The sequence below is a fragment of the Saccostrea echinata genome, unplaced genomic scaffold (assembly GCF_033153115.1).
Source record: "Saccostrea echinata isolate AGI-Se365-2 ecotype Australia unplaced genomic scaffold, CSIRO_AGI_Sech_v1 ptg000022l, whole genome shotgun sequence".
NCBI lineage: Eukaryota > Metazoa > Mollusca > Bivalvia > Ostreida > Ostreidae > Saccostrea > Saccostrea echinata.
In genome coordinates, this window is record NW_026889771.1 from 17,824,414 (window position 1) to 17,842,500 (window position 18,087).

Sequence of the window (18,087 nt, forward strand, 5' to 3'; positions counted from 1 at the left end):
ACAAACAGGTTATTCCCTTTAAATTGTTGACTCAGTCGTGTTCTCGACAGAGCCGATATGGCTGTTTTTCTTTTGACTGTGTCGCACTCGGAGCTCTTCGGGTTGCCCGTGCCTCGCAAGTAGCGTAGCGGAGTCAGCCGAGGATTGCCGATTGAGATACGGTAAAGAGCAGAATAGTACATATTCACGTACAAAATATATATTTTTGGACAAAGGCTGTACCTCTTCAAGAAAAAAAATGAAAAGACTGGAGAGTCTTTACAGTCCTCATCTATTGTGGACATTGATAGTGTGTTTATTATATTTCTTTTGCCCCCCCCCCCCACTCCCTAAAAAGTAAACAAAACAACCAAATACTTGATAATAAAAGATTCTTTTCTTAGTGTAAATTAAGTCTTTTTTGCAGATTTTGTGTAGCTTTACTGTTTATGCATACATGAAATATCGCCAAAACGAACGAATTGGCGATTGCGTAGCGAGGCATGCCAAAAACACCTTCCTATTGATCAATGTAAATTTGTAGTTCATGCACAACGAAAGAATTAACTTATTTGTTTTTAAATATATTTAAAAAATTAACTTTTATATTTTCTTTCAATTTTTTAGTGTAAAATCTTTTTTCCAGAATTTGTGTAACTTTTCTGTTTATGCATACATGAAATATCGCCAAAACCAACGAATTGCGTAGAGAGGCATGCCAAAAAACACCTTCTTATTGATCAATGTAAATTTGTATATCATGCAGCAACGAAGGAATTAACTTATTTATCTTTAAATAAATTGAAAAATTCATTTTATATTTTCTTTCCGTTTTCCGTTCCGCGTTTTAGCAACACCCAAAATTAAGGGCCTCAATAGGTGAGAACAGCTGTGTACCAAATTATTGGTCACTAATTACTGTATATACACAGCCACAGGCGATAACAGGTGTTTTAAGGTGTAGATGACGACACGCTAATTACCGTGTGCATATTTAAGTCATTTTTTGAAAAGTTTTTGATAAAAATATGTACTTTGAAATAAGAAAAAATACACATCCGTGTAACCGAGTACCATTTTTAGTATTCGATACTCGGACGTTCGATCGAGTACCCGGTTAACCGGGTACTCGTTGACATCCCTACTAAAAACGTAACATTTTGTACCAAATGACTCAATAAGCCATATTTCAAGGCACATTTCTGCAAATCAAAACACAATATCGATCGGAAAAATATGTCAATTCCTATATCAGAATCCATCAATAGAATGCTAAAATATTATGTTATATTAAAGACATGCGACCAGATTCTCCAGATTCCTGCCGAATCCAAATCAAAATCGCTCTGGCTCGTTCTTTGGTAATGAGAGAAGTTGGATCCCCCCCCCCCCCAAGAAATAGGATTTTCAACTTTGGACCTTTTTTTGCTTGCAAGTTTTTTTCTTTTAGGTAAGTCGAAATTTCAGTTTTTTCACAGTCTGTCCCTTTCAAAAACGATACTACGTGCCGTATTTAAAATCTTTTCTCCGAACTCGACAACAAATCAACAGCGTGTTTTTTTTTTTTTTTACTATACTCAAAGCGTTTTGACTTTCTTTTAAATATGAATCATCTAAAACAATTTCACTATTTAATGTGAGCCTTTAACCCTGTCTTTGGGATATAGTCTTTCAATTTTAGCCTTAAATGTTTATTATTATTATTTATTGCTGAAGACATACATGTAGATCATATTGCGTTTCAACAATAACATACAATACAAAATAATACGCAATGCCATTGTACAAGGCGGTTTTTAGAGATTACACATATTTGATACAATTATAATGATTTCATGGAGAATTATCATATCATATAAGAGAAAACTTTCTCTCAACTTAAAAGCATAATAGATATATTTCCCAAAATTGCAGAGATCATGAACGTTGTGAGCACTTAATAATTGTACAAATTTAAAAACGGATGGCTTCTGCCAGCAATACTTCTTGACATATTTTTAGCTCAACGGAGCCAAAGGCTCAAGTGAGCTTTTTTGACCGAAATTTGGCACAGAGTATTCTTGAGTAAGGAGGATTCAAATTTGTTCAAATGAAGGGCTACACCCTTTTCCAAGGGGAAATAAGTATGAAATAGTGGAAAAGAAATGGCATCACAAAAATCTTCTTCTAAAGAACCATTGGTCCAGAAAATATCAGACTTATGTAGAAGCATCCTCTGATAGTGTAGATTCAAGTTTGTTCAAATCGTGACCCCCAGGGTCAGGGTGGTGCCACAATGGGCGATCAAATTATGTTATATTAGAATTAATATGAAAAATCTTTAAAAATCTTCTTCTCAAGAACAGCAAAGTCATGATTAGTAATATGTATGAAAGCATCTTTAGGTAGTACAGATTCAAATTTGTCCAAAGCATGACCGCTGGTGATAAGGGGGCAGGAAGGGGGGGCACAATGGGCTATCAAACTTTTACATAGGAATAGGAAGAATCTGCAAAAATCTTCTTCTCAAGAACAGCAAAACTATAATTGGTCATATGCAGGCAAATTAAAAACAAAAATGTATTCATCATCTACTTCACTTTTACGCATTCTACATATTCTATACTCTCCCTAAGAATTTTATAGGTCCGCGCAGGATTTTGCGCGGACCTAATAATATAGTACTATTCATATCTCAGGATTGTAAAATTGAACATTTCTTCTTCAGTGTTATAATTACAAATGCTGATACTTGTACTTACCTGTATAAATAAAAATGAGTTGAGTTTTATTCAATAGTTTTACCTGACAGTGTGCCATTGAAACCTCCGCTAGAGTCGGGAACTTAGAAATGTCAAATTTCAAAGTTGACCATTTTTTGCTGACATTACTTTGTTGTTAAAAAAAAAACTTTACCTGTGAAAAAATATCCGCAAAAATGTTTAATGAATTATGAAAGGAAACTGTTTTACTTCATTTGAAATGTTTATAAATTTTCCACTGAAATGTTCGTTCACGCCTTATGCAAGTCATTCGCCCACGCAACTCCTTTTATGTTGGTTCAGGTATTGTGATTTAATTATATAGTCGGCTTTACAAAACGCAATGAGTGTTTGAAAAAAAATGAAATATTATCAAATAATATTTTTAAAAAGTCGTAGACAGTATAATTCATTTATTAGCATTACCAGCTGATCAGAGTGCCCTTTACCTAACACTCATCTAAAATTGCGGAAATGGCATACAGCGATTCGCATGACTGCAAATTGTACAGATAGAGGGGAGTCGTAAAACAACATGATGGGGTATATGGGTATATATATCTATGTAAACAAGTTTCACACTTTCTTTTCTTTCTTTTTTTAACAAAGAAACAGAATAATTACGTGTAATTCCATGGATTACTGCATTGGTATTAATTCCGTATTTTGGGATTTCTTCTAAATTTATATACGTATAAATCCTGTTGTATCGTATAACCCGATAAGAGAAAGAAAAAATCCAACTTATTTATAAATATTATTTAATTATAAACAAAGTTTTTAAAAGGGTGTTTGGATGCCCGGAACTTATATTACCCCACCTCTGATGATTTTTCGATGAAATCCTTGCTTCTGATTGGTTGAACTCTGTCACGTGAAGGGGGTGTATTACTTATACCTAGTCGCTTGAAAATCAATACATGGTTGATGCGGAGCTATCGTTCTTTAGTAACACTTCAAACAACTCGAGTTCACGAGGTTTGCGGGTGTCTGTTGATAAGTAAAAAGTTAATCAACGTAAGTAACGAGATATAACCTTTTTCTCACTTTACCTGTTTACTGAAAGTCTTCGAAACAGTACTGTCAGTACGTTATGAAACACTCGCACCCCAAGAAATCCCGTCCGATTTAGCTTTGAGCTGAACTCAATACAAGTGCTATTAACGCTAATCACCGATATTCCCCTAAGAGTGATTCGAGACAATTTATGGCAGAATCTTGTAGAGGTGGATCTAAAAAAAAATACTTTTAAAAATATTTTCCTCGGATGTCACTGATAATTATAGCATTTATTTCCTTTAAAATGCTCAATCTTATTTTGCTACCACGCGTTCTTCTACCTTTTTGCATGTGGAATTTATTTAAATTTTATTTAGAATTAATTAAATATATCTTGAAATTTAGCGATTTCTTTTTTATTATAGCCTTAAAATATTTTTAAATCTAAGGAGAATCTATAGTGTATAAAAAAAATCCCTCTAAGACATCGTGAGTTACCCCATACCCTGCATATTTAACCTTGAGAAGAAGGTAAACATGGCCTATTTACACCCTTCCTACTACGCATTCAAAGGCAATATTTCTCAATATTTGAAATTTTAATTCTTTTCCCCCAGACACTCTCCTTCCCATCTATGCCCTAAAATCAGCCCATTCCACCCCGTATACATCCGAAGAAATATTTATGAAAAAAACTCAGTGTTTTTATATGGCACTACTTGCGCGGTCAATGAAAAGGGGTAAAATTAGTAACCTGTGATACGCTTATACTTTCTAAAAAAAAAAAAAAAAATAAGGGTTACAAACTCAAACATGTATTTTAATTTCCTTTTTATTTTAATTTGTTTATCGTTTACTCGTTTATTTTCTATAATTATATGTTTCATTTTAAACTCGTTATTATTATTATTGAGCACGCAGGAAATTGAAATCACGCCCCCCCCCCTCCAATGAAAGGCCTTTTGTTCTTTTAAAGCTTTAATTTTAAATCTGAAAAAATGTTGGATCCTTCCCTCAACAGTGCTGCCATCATTTGTCAATTGCGCTTTGGTTGAATTCAGTCTAAAGCAACACCGGAGAAAATATTCACAGAATTTCTTCCTATGGCAAAACAACATTACGTAACACAACGTGACGTCATAATAGGCATTGTATGACTGATAAAACATATATAGCGGAGAAAAACAATTTTAAAAGCCACAGACAATACATAAATATTTCATCGGTGGGGTAAATTCGTTACATAGTTTTGTAGTGACAGGGTACGGGATGATACCTGGTTAGTAAATTTCATACCTGGCGAGGCGAAGCGTTCCAGCCGGAGCGCTAAGTTACCCGGAACGTAAATTATGCGACCCCCCCCCCCCCACTTCAAAATATGGACGGAAATATATATTTCTTATCATGTGTATATGTTCTATAGATATTAATTACTTAGTCAGGCAAGCTTTTTGAAAAGCTATACTTGTTTTGCTTGTCAAGGAATTTTTGGGTTGGAATTTTTTTTTGGACTGGGATCCCCCCTCTCCTAGAAAAAATTCCTGGATCCGCGCCTGTACATGCTTAAGTTTATCTTAGGACTATCCTAAAATTTTCCAAAGATTATTATTAGGAACTTTAAGACAATTCTTAGGAAAATTTTGTAAACATGCCTGCTGGTGTGAAATGTGGGGGCGAAAAGTCACAGAGCTAATCGTCGAGGGGAACGAAACCATCCAACAGTCCTAAAATTGGTGAAGGAGTGAAGGACGTATGATCGTTATTGTAAAAACCGAGAAGATTCAAGATGGGAATTGGTCATGACTTTTGTGATGATGCTCTATGGGTAACTATCAATATTAGCCATTGTACTTGTATCTTAAAATGAGACGCCATATTTTTAAAAGCGGCCTACTTTTAATACAGGCATAAATTAAGGACACGTGCCATAAGTCACCGGCAAAAATGGCGTCACGGCGTTTGTTTACGTTGTGTTACGGTAGCAATGCCAGACCAAAATTAAAAAATATGCTTGTAGAGTTTTCTGCAATTGTATTTTGTAGTTTAATGATAAAACATTGCTTTTCTTAAAAAAAAATTAATAAAATATTTTAAAATGGGTATTTGTTATACACATTCTTAGGGTAACCCCCTTGGCAGTAAAAGAAGAATTTTTCCCGTTTATCAAAGAAAGTTGTCCCAGCTTTGAAACTTGAAAAATATTTGATTTCTGGCAATTTTTTTTTCATTAATGTGTTTTTATACATTCCTTCTTATAAAATAAGGCAGTAACCACTTACCAAATATTAATTTAATATCCAGAATGTCCTTTGAAAATGACCAGTGTGACCCTTTTCAATGTGACAATCAATGAAAAGTGAAAGAAAACTTGTATTACAACAAAATTACTTTATATATAAGTAAAATATTGAGATGCCATCCATATTTCATCCATTAAAAAAGTTATAATTATTGATGTGGGAAGTAAATGAAATTCATGCATACATGTATTATATTGAAATGTATTTATATTACTAATTTATGTACAATATATTCAATTTGCATAAATTTCATTTACTGCTGACATCAATAATTATACATGTAACTTCTTTTTATAAATGATAAATGGATGGAATTTCAATATTTCAATTATTTACAAGTCATCTATAAATATTCTTTCAATTTTCAGTGATTGTGACATTGAAAACAGGTCACATTATTAATATTACTAGTACGAATATTTCTGGTCAGGGTATGAAACAGGATTTTCAACTTGAATTCAAATTAACAAAGTAGGAAAAGAATCATACTGAAGAACCATCACCATCAAAATTGGTTTTCAAAAAATCCATTCTTCTTGAATGGTAAAAGCATAACATACAAAGGGGAACAGTATATTTATAAATGCAAAACTTTCAAACATCTTTATTAAATTTATTTATTTAATTAAATAATAAATATAAAGTCATGTGTTGCATATTTTTTTATAAGTTCAGATAAATAAAATTAATAAAAATCTTAATATGTATTTTATTAAATTGTATAAAGATAGAACTTTTCTGCAATTTAAATTTAAATCAATATCGCTTTTCAACAGATATCAAGAATTTAACACAATAACCGATTTATTTACCGACTCTACATTTAAATAACAGACATTTAACTATAAAACGTGAGGATATTCAAGTTCAAAATCGGTGAAAAAATTTTATTTGAACGTTATTTATATATATTTACATTTGCAAATGTTTTCTTTTATATAACACTATTGAAAGCAATGCGTATCTATATCCGTATAAACACGGGTTCCTCGCGTCATAAACATTCGACGTAATTTTTCAGTGACGTCATAAAGGGTCGACGCGCAATCAGAGGATCAAACATGTGCCGTTGGGTTTGAAAAATAAAACGTTTCACGCGTTAAAGATTATAATCAGGCAAATATAAAATATGAATAAGTCACAAATGTAAATATAAGTAATAAGGTATCATTTTTAAACATCTATCGGGCTATAAATACGGGTTGGTACGAGATCAAATTTACCATAAAGCCCTTCGGGCTTTATGGAATTTGATCTCGTGACCAACCCGTATTTATATCCCGATAGATGTTTAAAAATGATACCTTATTTCTTAACTACACTACATTTCGTACAAGTACTTTTTTTTTTTTAGCTCAGATCTCCTTCTTCCTTTAAATCACACGCCACCTTCTGGAGTAATGTCGTGATTGTCACTATGTACACGCCATACATAGCTTTAAAAATTCTAATTTTGACTCTTCAAGTTTGCAATATATGTCTACAAAATCTTCTTTAGAATTTAAAAGAAATATGTACATCGTAGACTGACTTCAAGTCAATATTCGTGTTTGTCACCACGTTGTTTACAGTTCGAATTTCCCTAAACAGGTCACTTCCGGTTTGAGGGTACCTGAATATTTCACAGTGTTTTCAATATATCACGGCCAATAGTGACATTAAAAAAGGTGCCAATTATATATAGAGGTATTTGTTCATTAACCCAAATGTATTGAAGCACTGTAATAAATTGATAAGATTGTAAACATGCAAATCCAAGATTTTCAACGATGATAATTACCATACTATTGTGAGATTTTCCCTGGTTTTTTGTCATTACATAAAGGGAAAGGTCACTACTCTAAAATTACCAACCAAAGAAATCAGCAGAATCTACAGGGAACAAGCCAAAAGCCATAATTCAAGGGTAGTATGTGTTGGGACACTTTCCCGCGAAACCCCAACTTTCACGTTGCACAGCGCCACCTATCCTTCCGGCAATGCTAGTTACGGGATTGTTTAAATGGAAAATAAACATCATAAAATGACATACCTGTGTTCAGTATTTTGTAATTTCTCCTTTCACCCGGATTACTTTTCTCATACGCCTTGGTAAAGATCTGCAGAGGCCCTGTATATATTCTACTGTCAGAGCTTGCTACTCCTTGCATCACTGTATGTGAAAGTTCAGCAGCAGTCTGAATGTTTTCAGCGCGATTATATTATATTTGAATCAGGCGACTGTGCTGGCCAGCTTAAAGAATTAATATTATTCCTAGTCTTATAATTTTCAACATCCCTGGCTCTATGTATAGGGGCAGTGTCATCTAAACAAGAAATTTCCATAATAGGAAAGTGCCGTGCTATTAGGCCAGGTAAAATTAATCTTAAGATTCTCATCCCCGCCCGCCCCTCTCAAAGTGCCCCGCTCCGTTGTTTTTTATTTTTATTTTTGGGTGTCAAAAGTATTTTCATGTATTTTTATTCAGCAAGAATTTGGGTCAAAAGTTAAGAGTTATCTTACGTCTGTATTAAAAGTCGCGTGGCGCTATTTATAGCAAAAAGCCATGTGAACAATGGAGAAAAATCGGCAATAAAAGCAGTTTAAATATGAAAGGAAAAGATAATTTGTCAGTAAAGAGAAGACAGAGAAGCAAAAATAACATAAAGACATCTAGATACTATCACTGGCATGAGCAAGTTTTTAAAGAGATTTCAACCAAGTAAAAACAGACGAAGAAAATGACACCTGGACAAGTTTTAACGATCTCCTGTTGTACTTGTATGTGATTTTGCATTTAAAAAAAAGACATCGTCGGCAGACTTTATAGAATAATGGTGCAAAGGAAATGTTAAATCTTAAAAATGTTCAGGCCTAGGCTTTCAGTTGAATATTTTACAGATTTTGCAAATATGACATATGATTTTGTTTGGCGTGTGCCGTATCTGTTTACTTGATAATTTGTTAATAGAACTATAAATATTTTAATTTTTTATAACAAGAATCTTCTGTATACATTTAAAGGATATGAAAACAATAAAATCTATTCATATTGGCATTAACATAATGTAAAGATTTTGTGTACGAAGAGTGTTTTGTTGATACTTTCAATTATAAAAAATAAAAAATAAAATCCGCCCACCCGCCCCAATTTTTTAAGAAATTAGGATGAGAATCTAAATTTTAAATTTATGTGGCCTTACGGGCCATTAATTATTTTCCAAGATTTCAGTATACTTGTGTCTGTTAATAGTACCGTCAACAGTTGTTACATTTCCCACACCATGCCAGGTTGTGCACCCTCAAATCATAACACTGACCTTTCGTTGAGCTGGGGGGGGGGGGGGGGCACACGCACTGGGGAGACAAGGCTTCATCCTTGCGATGCCATATAAAAATCCTCTGATTTGCACCCCAAAAAACTCGGCTTTCGTCAATAAAAATGACTTTATCCCCTTGACCATTAACATTCCACCTGACTCTACCCCTACACCAGTTCAGTCTCTTTTTAACTCACCTGAGCCGAAGGCTCAAGTGAGCTTTTCTGATCAAAATTTGTCCGTTGTCTGTCGTCGTTGTTGTTAGCTTTTCACATTTTCATCTTCTTCTCAAGAACCACTGGGTCAATTTCAACCAAACTGGCCACAAAGTATCCTTGGGTAAAGGGGATTCAAGTTTATTCAAATGAAGGGCCACGCCTTCTTCCAAGGGGAGATAATTATGAATTCGTGAAAAATTAATGGCATCATTTAAAAATCTTCTTCTCAAGAACCACTGGGCTTTAAAATATGAAACTTATATGGAAGCATCCTCAGGTAGTGTAGATTCAAGTTTGGTCAAATCATGACCCCCAGGAGTAGGGTGGGGCCACAATGAGAGATCAAAGTTATACATAGGAATATACAGGGAAAATCTTTAAAAATCTTCTTCTCAAGATCAGTAAAGCCATGATTGGTTATATTTATATGGAAGCATCTTCAGGTAGTGTAGATTCAAGTTTGAACTTAATTTATGAGTTGATACTGAATACTAGACTAAATATTTTGTTGATCAGTGTATTTAACTTCTAAATTGTTTTATTATACTCAGGTGACCGTTAAGGCCCCTTGGGCCTCTTGTTTGTTTAACTTGTTTATACTCTCAATTTATCCACACGTAACATTCAGGCACGTAGTTTCAGTGCTGATTCAAACTGGAAAAATGTTTCATGTCGAAAAAATCTTAACCTACCCCCTACATGGGTAAAGTTTCACTTGAAATTTCATTACTACGATGAACATGATGATACTTTACCCACGACAACTTTTTTCTTTACTTTTTAGCTCACCTGAGCTGAAAGCTCAAGTGAGCTTTTCTGATCACCCTTTGTCCGTCTTCTGTCCATCCGTCTGTAAACCTTTCACATTTTCATCTTCTTCTCAAGAACCACTGGGTCAATTTTAACCAAACTTGGTAAATTGTCAAAATGAAGGGCCAAGCTCCTTTCAAAGGGGAGATAATCAAGAAAAGACAAAAATTGGGTGGGGTAATTCAAAAATCTTTTTCTTAAGAACCACTGGGCCAGAAAGGCTGAAACTTATGTGGCAGCATCCTGGGGGTAGTGTAGATTCTAAATTGTTCAAATAATGACCCCCAGGGGTAGGGTGGGGCCACAATAGGGAATCCAAGTTTTACATTGAAATATGTAGTAAAAATCTTTAAAAATCTTCTTCTCAAGAACCACTGGGCCAGAAAAGCTGAAATTTAAGTGGAAGCATCCTGGGGTAGTGTAGATTCTAAATTGTTCGAATCATGACCCCTGGGAGTAGGGCAGGGCCACAAAAGGGAATCCAGTTTTCAGATTGAAATATATAGGAAAAATCTTTAAAAATCTTCTTCTCAAGAACCACTGGGCCAGAAAGGCTGAAACTTAAGTGGAAGCATCCTGGGGTAGTGTAGATTCTAATTGTTTAAATCATGGCCCCTGGCGATAGGGCAAGGCCACAATAAGTACTCAAGGGGGGGGGGGGGGGAATCAGGTGAAAAACAGAAAGGCCAAAGTTACTCAGGTGAGCATTGTGGCCCATGGGCTACTTGTTTAATTTTTGTCATCTTGAAAATATATACTTAATTAATTATCAATAGACTGAATGTAGAACTATTTTGCTTTAATTTCTACGCCTACAGTATGTGATACAGGAACTATAAATATTTCATGTAATCAAAGTTCTCATTGAATTCTCCCCCTCCCCCATAAAACATGTAAAAAGTATCAACTTTACTGTCTGCTTCCTTTCCCCCGAATAACAAAATAAAATTAATTTTGCTTTTTGTTTGTTATGAACAAAAGGCCATCTACTTTCAAGGGTTAACTTAGGTTCACAATATTAAATTGAGGTATTCTTAACATTATATTAGACCAAGATAAAGTAATTGAATAAAGTATTTACATACTGATCACCTATACAAGTAAACAACAGAGAAATCTGTTCACTAACACTTGATTGTCTTTGAACAATTTTCCTGGGGAAATAAGGCAGGCACTTTATCCTTGAAATGAACTAGATTAGCTCATAATGTACACCTTTATATGATAAAATGTGCTCAAAGTCTAAAAAATGTTTTTCCTTGGTGTTTAGGGCTTCCTTAAAACACAGGCTTGCATAGGTTGTCGTCACAAAGATATCGATTACTTGGAGGAAGCAGTAAGGGATCCGCAGGGTGGGGGGCGGACCCCACCCCAACACCGACCACTTGTATAAAATTCATATAGTAAAATACCAAAAATATGAAAAGGGAAGGGTTAAGAAAACTTTGTAAAGTTTGTAAGATATGTAGGAAGGTAAAGTGACATCCCCCCTTTCAAAATAGGTTTTTCAGGTTTGGGTTAGTTTTCTTTTTTTTAAATAAGGTTTTCTCCTTTGGGTCGATCTTTTTTTTTTTTTTTTTTTGAGTTGGTTGGAACACCTCACTCCCTTTTCTGGGAAAAATTACAGGAAAATTCCTCAATTGCGCTGTTACATTTTTCCGCAAGTCGACATTGCTTTTCCGCAAAAAATCCTTCTTTACGATGAAGTACTAGTATTTTTTTTTCTTTTCCGCGAAATCCTCTATGAACCAGGAAGTACCTTTTGCTCATTGTCTACCATGGGGATAAATTAAGGATGGATTCTTTTCATATTTCTTATAATGGCAGAATCTTGATTTTCTGAATACTCAATAATCAGACTGTTTACACTATTTTAACATCCAAAAACTTTGGTGTCATTGGCCTTGATTTTCAGTCAAGGTCATTTGAAAGTCAGTCCTAAAAATAGTACTTTTACACAGAGAAGTTTTGAAATTTATGCATATGAATAAATTTTGCTGACTGTAAAAATATCTTTCACCATAAAATTAAAGTTGTTACTTATGTTTGATGACTAATCCATATGAAATGAGCTGGTGAAAAGATAACATGAAATCCTTTATATTCAATAAATATATTTAATCCGAATTTCCTCGATATTTTTTTCAAAATTCTCAGTTTTCATGAAGTCACATGAAATTTCATCTCAATTTTTTCAATTGACCATATAATGTCAAATATTTAGATTTTTGTCTGATGAATATTCAAAGGTTCAAGATTAATTTACAAGGTAAAAAAGATATAGTAATCAGGCAAATTATTGAAAAAAATTAGCCCGAATTTGCTCTATACTTTCTGAAATCTTCAATTTACAGAGTGTTTTAAATGTCTATAAGAAAGATTTTTAATCCCCAAAAATATATCAATTTGGTGTAATTGTGACATAAATACATACATTTCTACCAGTTATACATTCTATTTTTATGGTATTTTACACTAATGATATTCAAAATATTCATTTCGAATTTCCTCTGTCATTTTATTCTTATGAATGTTATGTTTGACAATTTTATGAAATACATCAATTTTCTAGTGGCAATTACAGAAAAATTATCACATACATTCTTCACATGCACAGGACTAATTCAAAGCAACTTAACCTTCAATATAACTAGGAATAAATAATAAACCTTCCAAAAAGTTATTAGAAAAATCATACATAAAATTTTCATAGACTAGAAAAGATTTCAATACATTATTTATGACATAAACATGAAATCAATATGCATGTATAGTGAACATGCAATTCAATGCTTCATATATGAATATCAGAGGGATTAATATAATGCCTATACATGAATATGTAGTTATATACATATAGGTCCCTGGTATTATGTTATTATTGGATATTTTACATTTGTAAACTGAGTTTTGAAAACAACAAGCAAATTTAAAGAATGGTGGTCCCCCGCTTTCGATGTCTTAGTGGATGGGATGCCATTATTTGTGGCATATTGTAACTGTCTTGTTTGTTTGTCCTGTCTTATCTGTGCATCATACAAAAAGACATAAATTATTGAATTAATAACAGTTATGGCAAAGACTATAGCTTCTCAAAACTACATCAAACTTCAAGATCAAGGTCATGAGGCCATTATTTGTGGCATATTGTAACTGTCTTGTTTGTTTGTCCTGTCTTATCTGTGCATCATACAAAAAGACATAAATTATTGAATTAATAACAGTTATGGCAAAGACTATAGCTTCTCAAAACTACATCAAACTTCAAGATCAAGGTCATGAGGTCAAATATCATAATAAAATCCAAAAGATCTTCTCACAAGTTATGCACATGTAAAAAAAAAATATCAGAAACCAGAGTATACAATCAGAAAGGTCTTGAAACAGGCAATGCACATGTCAAATGTAAATACCATATCTTCTCTCAATCAAACGTTATTAGCAATGATAAACTTTAAAAATTAGGTCAAACTTCAAGGTCAAGGTCATGGGATTAAAAATCATAGTACATTTGGAAATGCTTGTCACAGGTAATGCACTTATCAAATATGAATGCCCTATCTTTGCTCCTTCAAAAGTTAGCAAATTGATGAAATGTTTGAATATTAGATCAAACTGGAAGGTCAAGGTCACAGGGTCAAATATCATAGCATATTCAGAAACATTTTGACACAGGTAATGCACTTGTCAAATATGAACACCCTTTCATATGTCATTCAAAAGTAGTCACCAAATACAAAATTTTTGAAATTTAGGTCAAACATGAAGGTCAAGGTAAAGGGGTAAAAAATTATAGCATGCTCGGAAACACTTTGTCACTACTAATGCACATGTCAAATATGAAAGCCCTAACTATTCTAAATCAAAAGTTATAAGCAAAGATAAAAATTTTGAAATGTAGGTCAAACTTCAAGGTAATGGTCATGGGGTCAAAAATCATAGTACATTTGGAAAGGTATTCTTACAGGTACTGTTCATATTTAATATGAAAGCCCTATCTTTTCTCATTTAAATTTAATGACCAATTTAAAGAAATGTTAATTTTTTGAAAGGTAGGTCAAACTTCAAGATCAAGGTCACGGGCTCAAAAGTCATAGTATAATTTCGAAAGGTCTTGTCACAGGTAATGAACAGGCATAATATGAAAGTCCTATTTTTCTCATTCAAAAGTAATGACCAATTTAAGGTAATGTTAATTTTTTTGAAAAGTAGGTCAAACTTCAAGGCCAAGGTCACGGGGTCAAAATTCACAGTATATTTGGAAAGGTCTTGTTACAGGTAATATACATGTGAAATATAAAAGCCCAATCTCTTCTCACTCAAAAGTTATGGCCAAGGTTAAAGTTTTTGTGACAGACAGACGGACAGACGAATGAGATTTAATATCCCCTCTCTTTCACGAAAGCGAGGGACAATAAATACCTACACACATTTATAAGTATATAGTTTGTTCAGCACCAATAAATATAACTCCTCAATGTGATCATATATTGTGTAAAATTTGCTGGAGTTTTAAGATAACAAAAAAGCCATCTATGACAATCAAATGCCCTCTGAACATCTTTGCCTGAAAATGACATCCTTGAACTTTGTAACAATAATATGCATGCAGCTATCAAACTTAATTTCACATTTAGATGCAAAATACTTATTCAAGGATGAAATTTCTTTTTGAGAATTTGTAGCACAAACATTTATTGATCAGTGTCAATAATTTGTATTGAAATTGAATTAAAAATTACCTCTTGAGGGTTTCTGCTGCAAGTACATGTATATGTAGTTCATTTGTAAAAATTTAAATTTTAAACCGGCCACTACCACCAATTTTGTTCGGCATGCTCTTGCTTAAAATCACCCCTTAACTAAATGATCTAAAGCAGGCACATTTTTATGTATTCCAGAACTGTATTTTAAGATTTTAACTGTATTTGAAAATGTAAAGCAGCTGAATACATAGAGCTAGGTATATATATCATTTACAAGTTGTTGTAATGCCAGTACATGCAAATCTTCACATTGTAATCTAATGAAAGATAACGCTTGAAAAATTCACTCTGGGAGTAAGATTTTAAATCTGAATCAAAGATTTTGTAAAGTAATCACATTCTACAAAGCGTGCACTGTACTTGGGAATCAAATAATTAAACATTATATAATTATAAATAAAACTATTTTTGACTGAAAGTTTCTGAAAAAATCAAGAATGGAATCATGCAACAAGCAGCAGTGACTTTGATAACATGCATTGACTTCCACATTTCTACAAAAAACATTTCTTTGATCAGATAAATATGTAATTCCTGCTCCTGACATGATATATTCTGAGAAAATTTCTTTTCCACAGACAGCCATCATTCATTTGATGTGAGAATTTCTTGCTGAACATGTGTCCACCTGGTGAAAGTCCAAATTTTTTGTTGACCTATAATTTAAAAAAAAAAGTAATACATTTTACATAGCAGCACAGATGCTGCATTATATGATAGTTAGATAAAGTTGTGTCCATATTTCTTATACATGTACCTCAATAGTCCATCTGCCAGCACTCCTTGCTCAATCATCCTGCATTCTGACCTCCAGTCTTTTTTCTAGTCAAGGGTAAAGTAGGGTTGTTTTTCTCCTAAGAATTAAACATGAACATCCCTTAGACTATTTTTTTTTAATTCATGGAAATTGATTATAAGATTAAACAACTTGTCTTATCTGTATTTCATTTATTGATTTAAATGAATGAAGATATTTTAATAGATTCTACCACAAGCATAATGTCTTATATTATAGTGTATTGGATATAAATAAATAGACATTTTTTATCCTAAAAGTACAGAAAAGTAAAAAAAAAAACAAACAATAATATAAATAGTTTTTTAACAATAATGTTTCATTTTCCTCTATTTATTAGACAATTGTGTGTTTCAATATTATTGATATTTCCACATACAATATCAAGTTATTTTTCTGTTTGATTTGTACCCAAGCAGAACACCTTACTTTTCTAATAACTTGATGATTGTTGTGTCTTGAACAAAGTAGGCTAGTTAAAAATATAAAATTTGTTGTAATCATATACAAAAAATGCTATTTTTGTGAATTATTATTACTAAACCTGACGAACACATGAAATATATGACATGACATCAGAGGAGGCAACGTGGATCTGCAATCTTGCACATGTTTGTGACCTTCAATTTCAAGCTTCCCTTTTGGCTGATCGGAATTTACTATGATTTAATTTGTCATAACTGTCCCTGGGCTTCTGCAATGCTTCGATAATGTTCACAATTTGTAGATTTTACAAAACAACCCTCTCGGGGTTTCCTACGAAAAATGATCTGGACATGTTGACATTCGCTACCGAACTGCGAATATTATGGCGATGGTCGCAAATCAAAGAAAATATTACGAAAAAATTATAAATTTCAAAAGAAATAGATTCAACATTACTTAAACTGACAAATTAACAAATAGTTTTTCCTTCAGTATAATTAAATATGAATTTTGCATTTTACGACTTGCATAATTTATGGAGACCCATTGACGACGTAAAATGCTGACAAGAATCCATCCTTAATGTGAAAGTCTCTTAAACATCGTTAAAAGACCAAGTAGATTGTAGGTCATCTACACATTAACCTATACATCTTCACAATGTCAAGGTTTTGTGAAATCTTTAATATTTAAAAAGGTTTGAAGAGAAATGATATCACGAAACCTTGATATTGTGAAGATGTATAGTTTAACACGTATAAAACATCGTTAAAACATGCTGTCTGTTCAATAAACCGTAGATCCTAAAATTTCATGTCGGAACAAGATGCAGTTTTTTAATTTCACCTGTACTGAGAGCTCAAGTGAGCTTTTCTGATCACCCGTTGTTCGTCGACCGTCCATCTGTCCATCCATCCGTCCGTCTGTCCGTCCGTAAACTTTTCACATTTTCAACTTCTTCTCAAGAACCACTGGGCCAGAAAGACTGAAATTTAAGTGGAAGCATCCTGGGGTAGTGTAGATTCTAAATTGTTCGAATCATGACCCCTGGGAGTAGGGCGGGGCCACAAAAGGGAATCCAGTTTTCAGATTGAAATATATAGGAAAAATCTTTAAAAATCTTCTTTTCAAGAACCATTGGGCCAAAAAAGCTGAAACTTATAGGGAAGCATCCTGGGATAGTTAAGATTCTAAATTGTACAAATCATGACCCCCGGGGGTAGGGTGGGGCCACAATAGGGAATCCAAGTTTTACATTGAAATCTATAGGAAAAATCTTTAAAAATCTTCTTCTCAAGAACCATTGGACCAGAAAAGCTGAAACTTATGTGGAAGCATCCTGGGGTAGTGTAGATTCTAAATTGATCAAATCATGACCCCTGTGGATAGGATGGGGCCTCAAAAGGGAATCCAAGTTTTACATTGAAATATGTAGAAAATATCTTTAAAAAATCTTCTCAAGAACCACAGGGCCAGAAAAGCTGAAACTTATGTGGAAGCATCCTTGGGTTGTGTAGATTCTAAATTGTTCAAATCATGACCCCGGGGGTAGGGTGGGGCCACAATATGTATTACAAGGGGGGAAATCTGGTAAAGAACAGCATGGCCAAAGTTACTCAGGTGAGCAATGTGGCCCATGGGCCTCTTGTTTTTGAAAATATAATGCAGATAAGCAGGAAGACCAAAGTCTTGCGAGCCATACTGACATAGTATTACACACAAAATAATTTTCTTGAACACCTGCAATCAAAA

The 18,087-nt window shown here is 33.4% G+C and overlaps 1 protein-coding gene across 4 annotated transcripts in view; it reads left to right on the top strand.

Annotated features, from left to right (window-relative positions):
* The first annotated feature begins 5,441 nt into the window (after positions 1-5,441).
* LOC133190567 (multidrug resistance-associated protein 1-like) overlaps positions 5,442-18,087 on the top strand; it is a 962,792-nt gene continuing 950,146 nt past the window's right edge. For all 4 annotated transcript variants that reach the window (XM_061326266.1, XM_061326267.1, XM_061326268.1 and 1 more), the window contains exon 1: positions 5,442-5,544. In XM_061326266.1, coding sequence (XP_061182250.1) covers positions 5,506-5,544 — 39 coding nt within the window. In that variant the 5' untranslated portion in view covers positions 5,442-5,505. The remainder of the gene's footprint in view (positions 5,545-18,087) is intronic.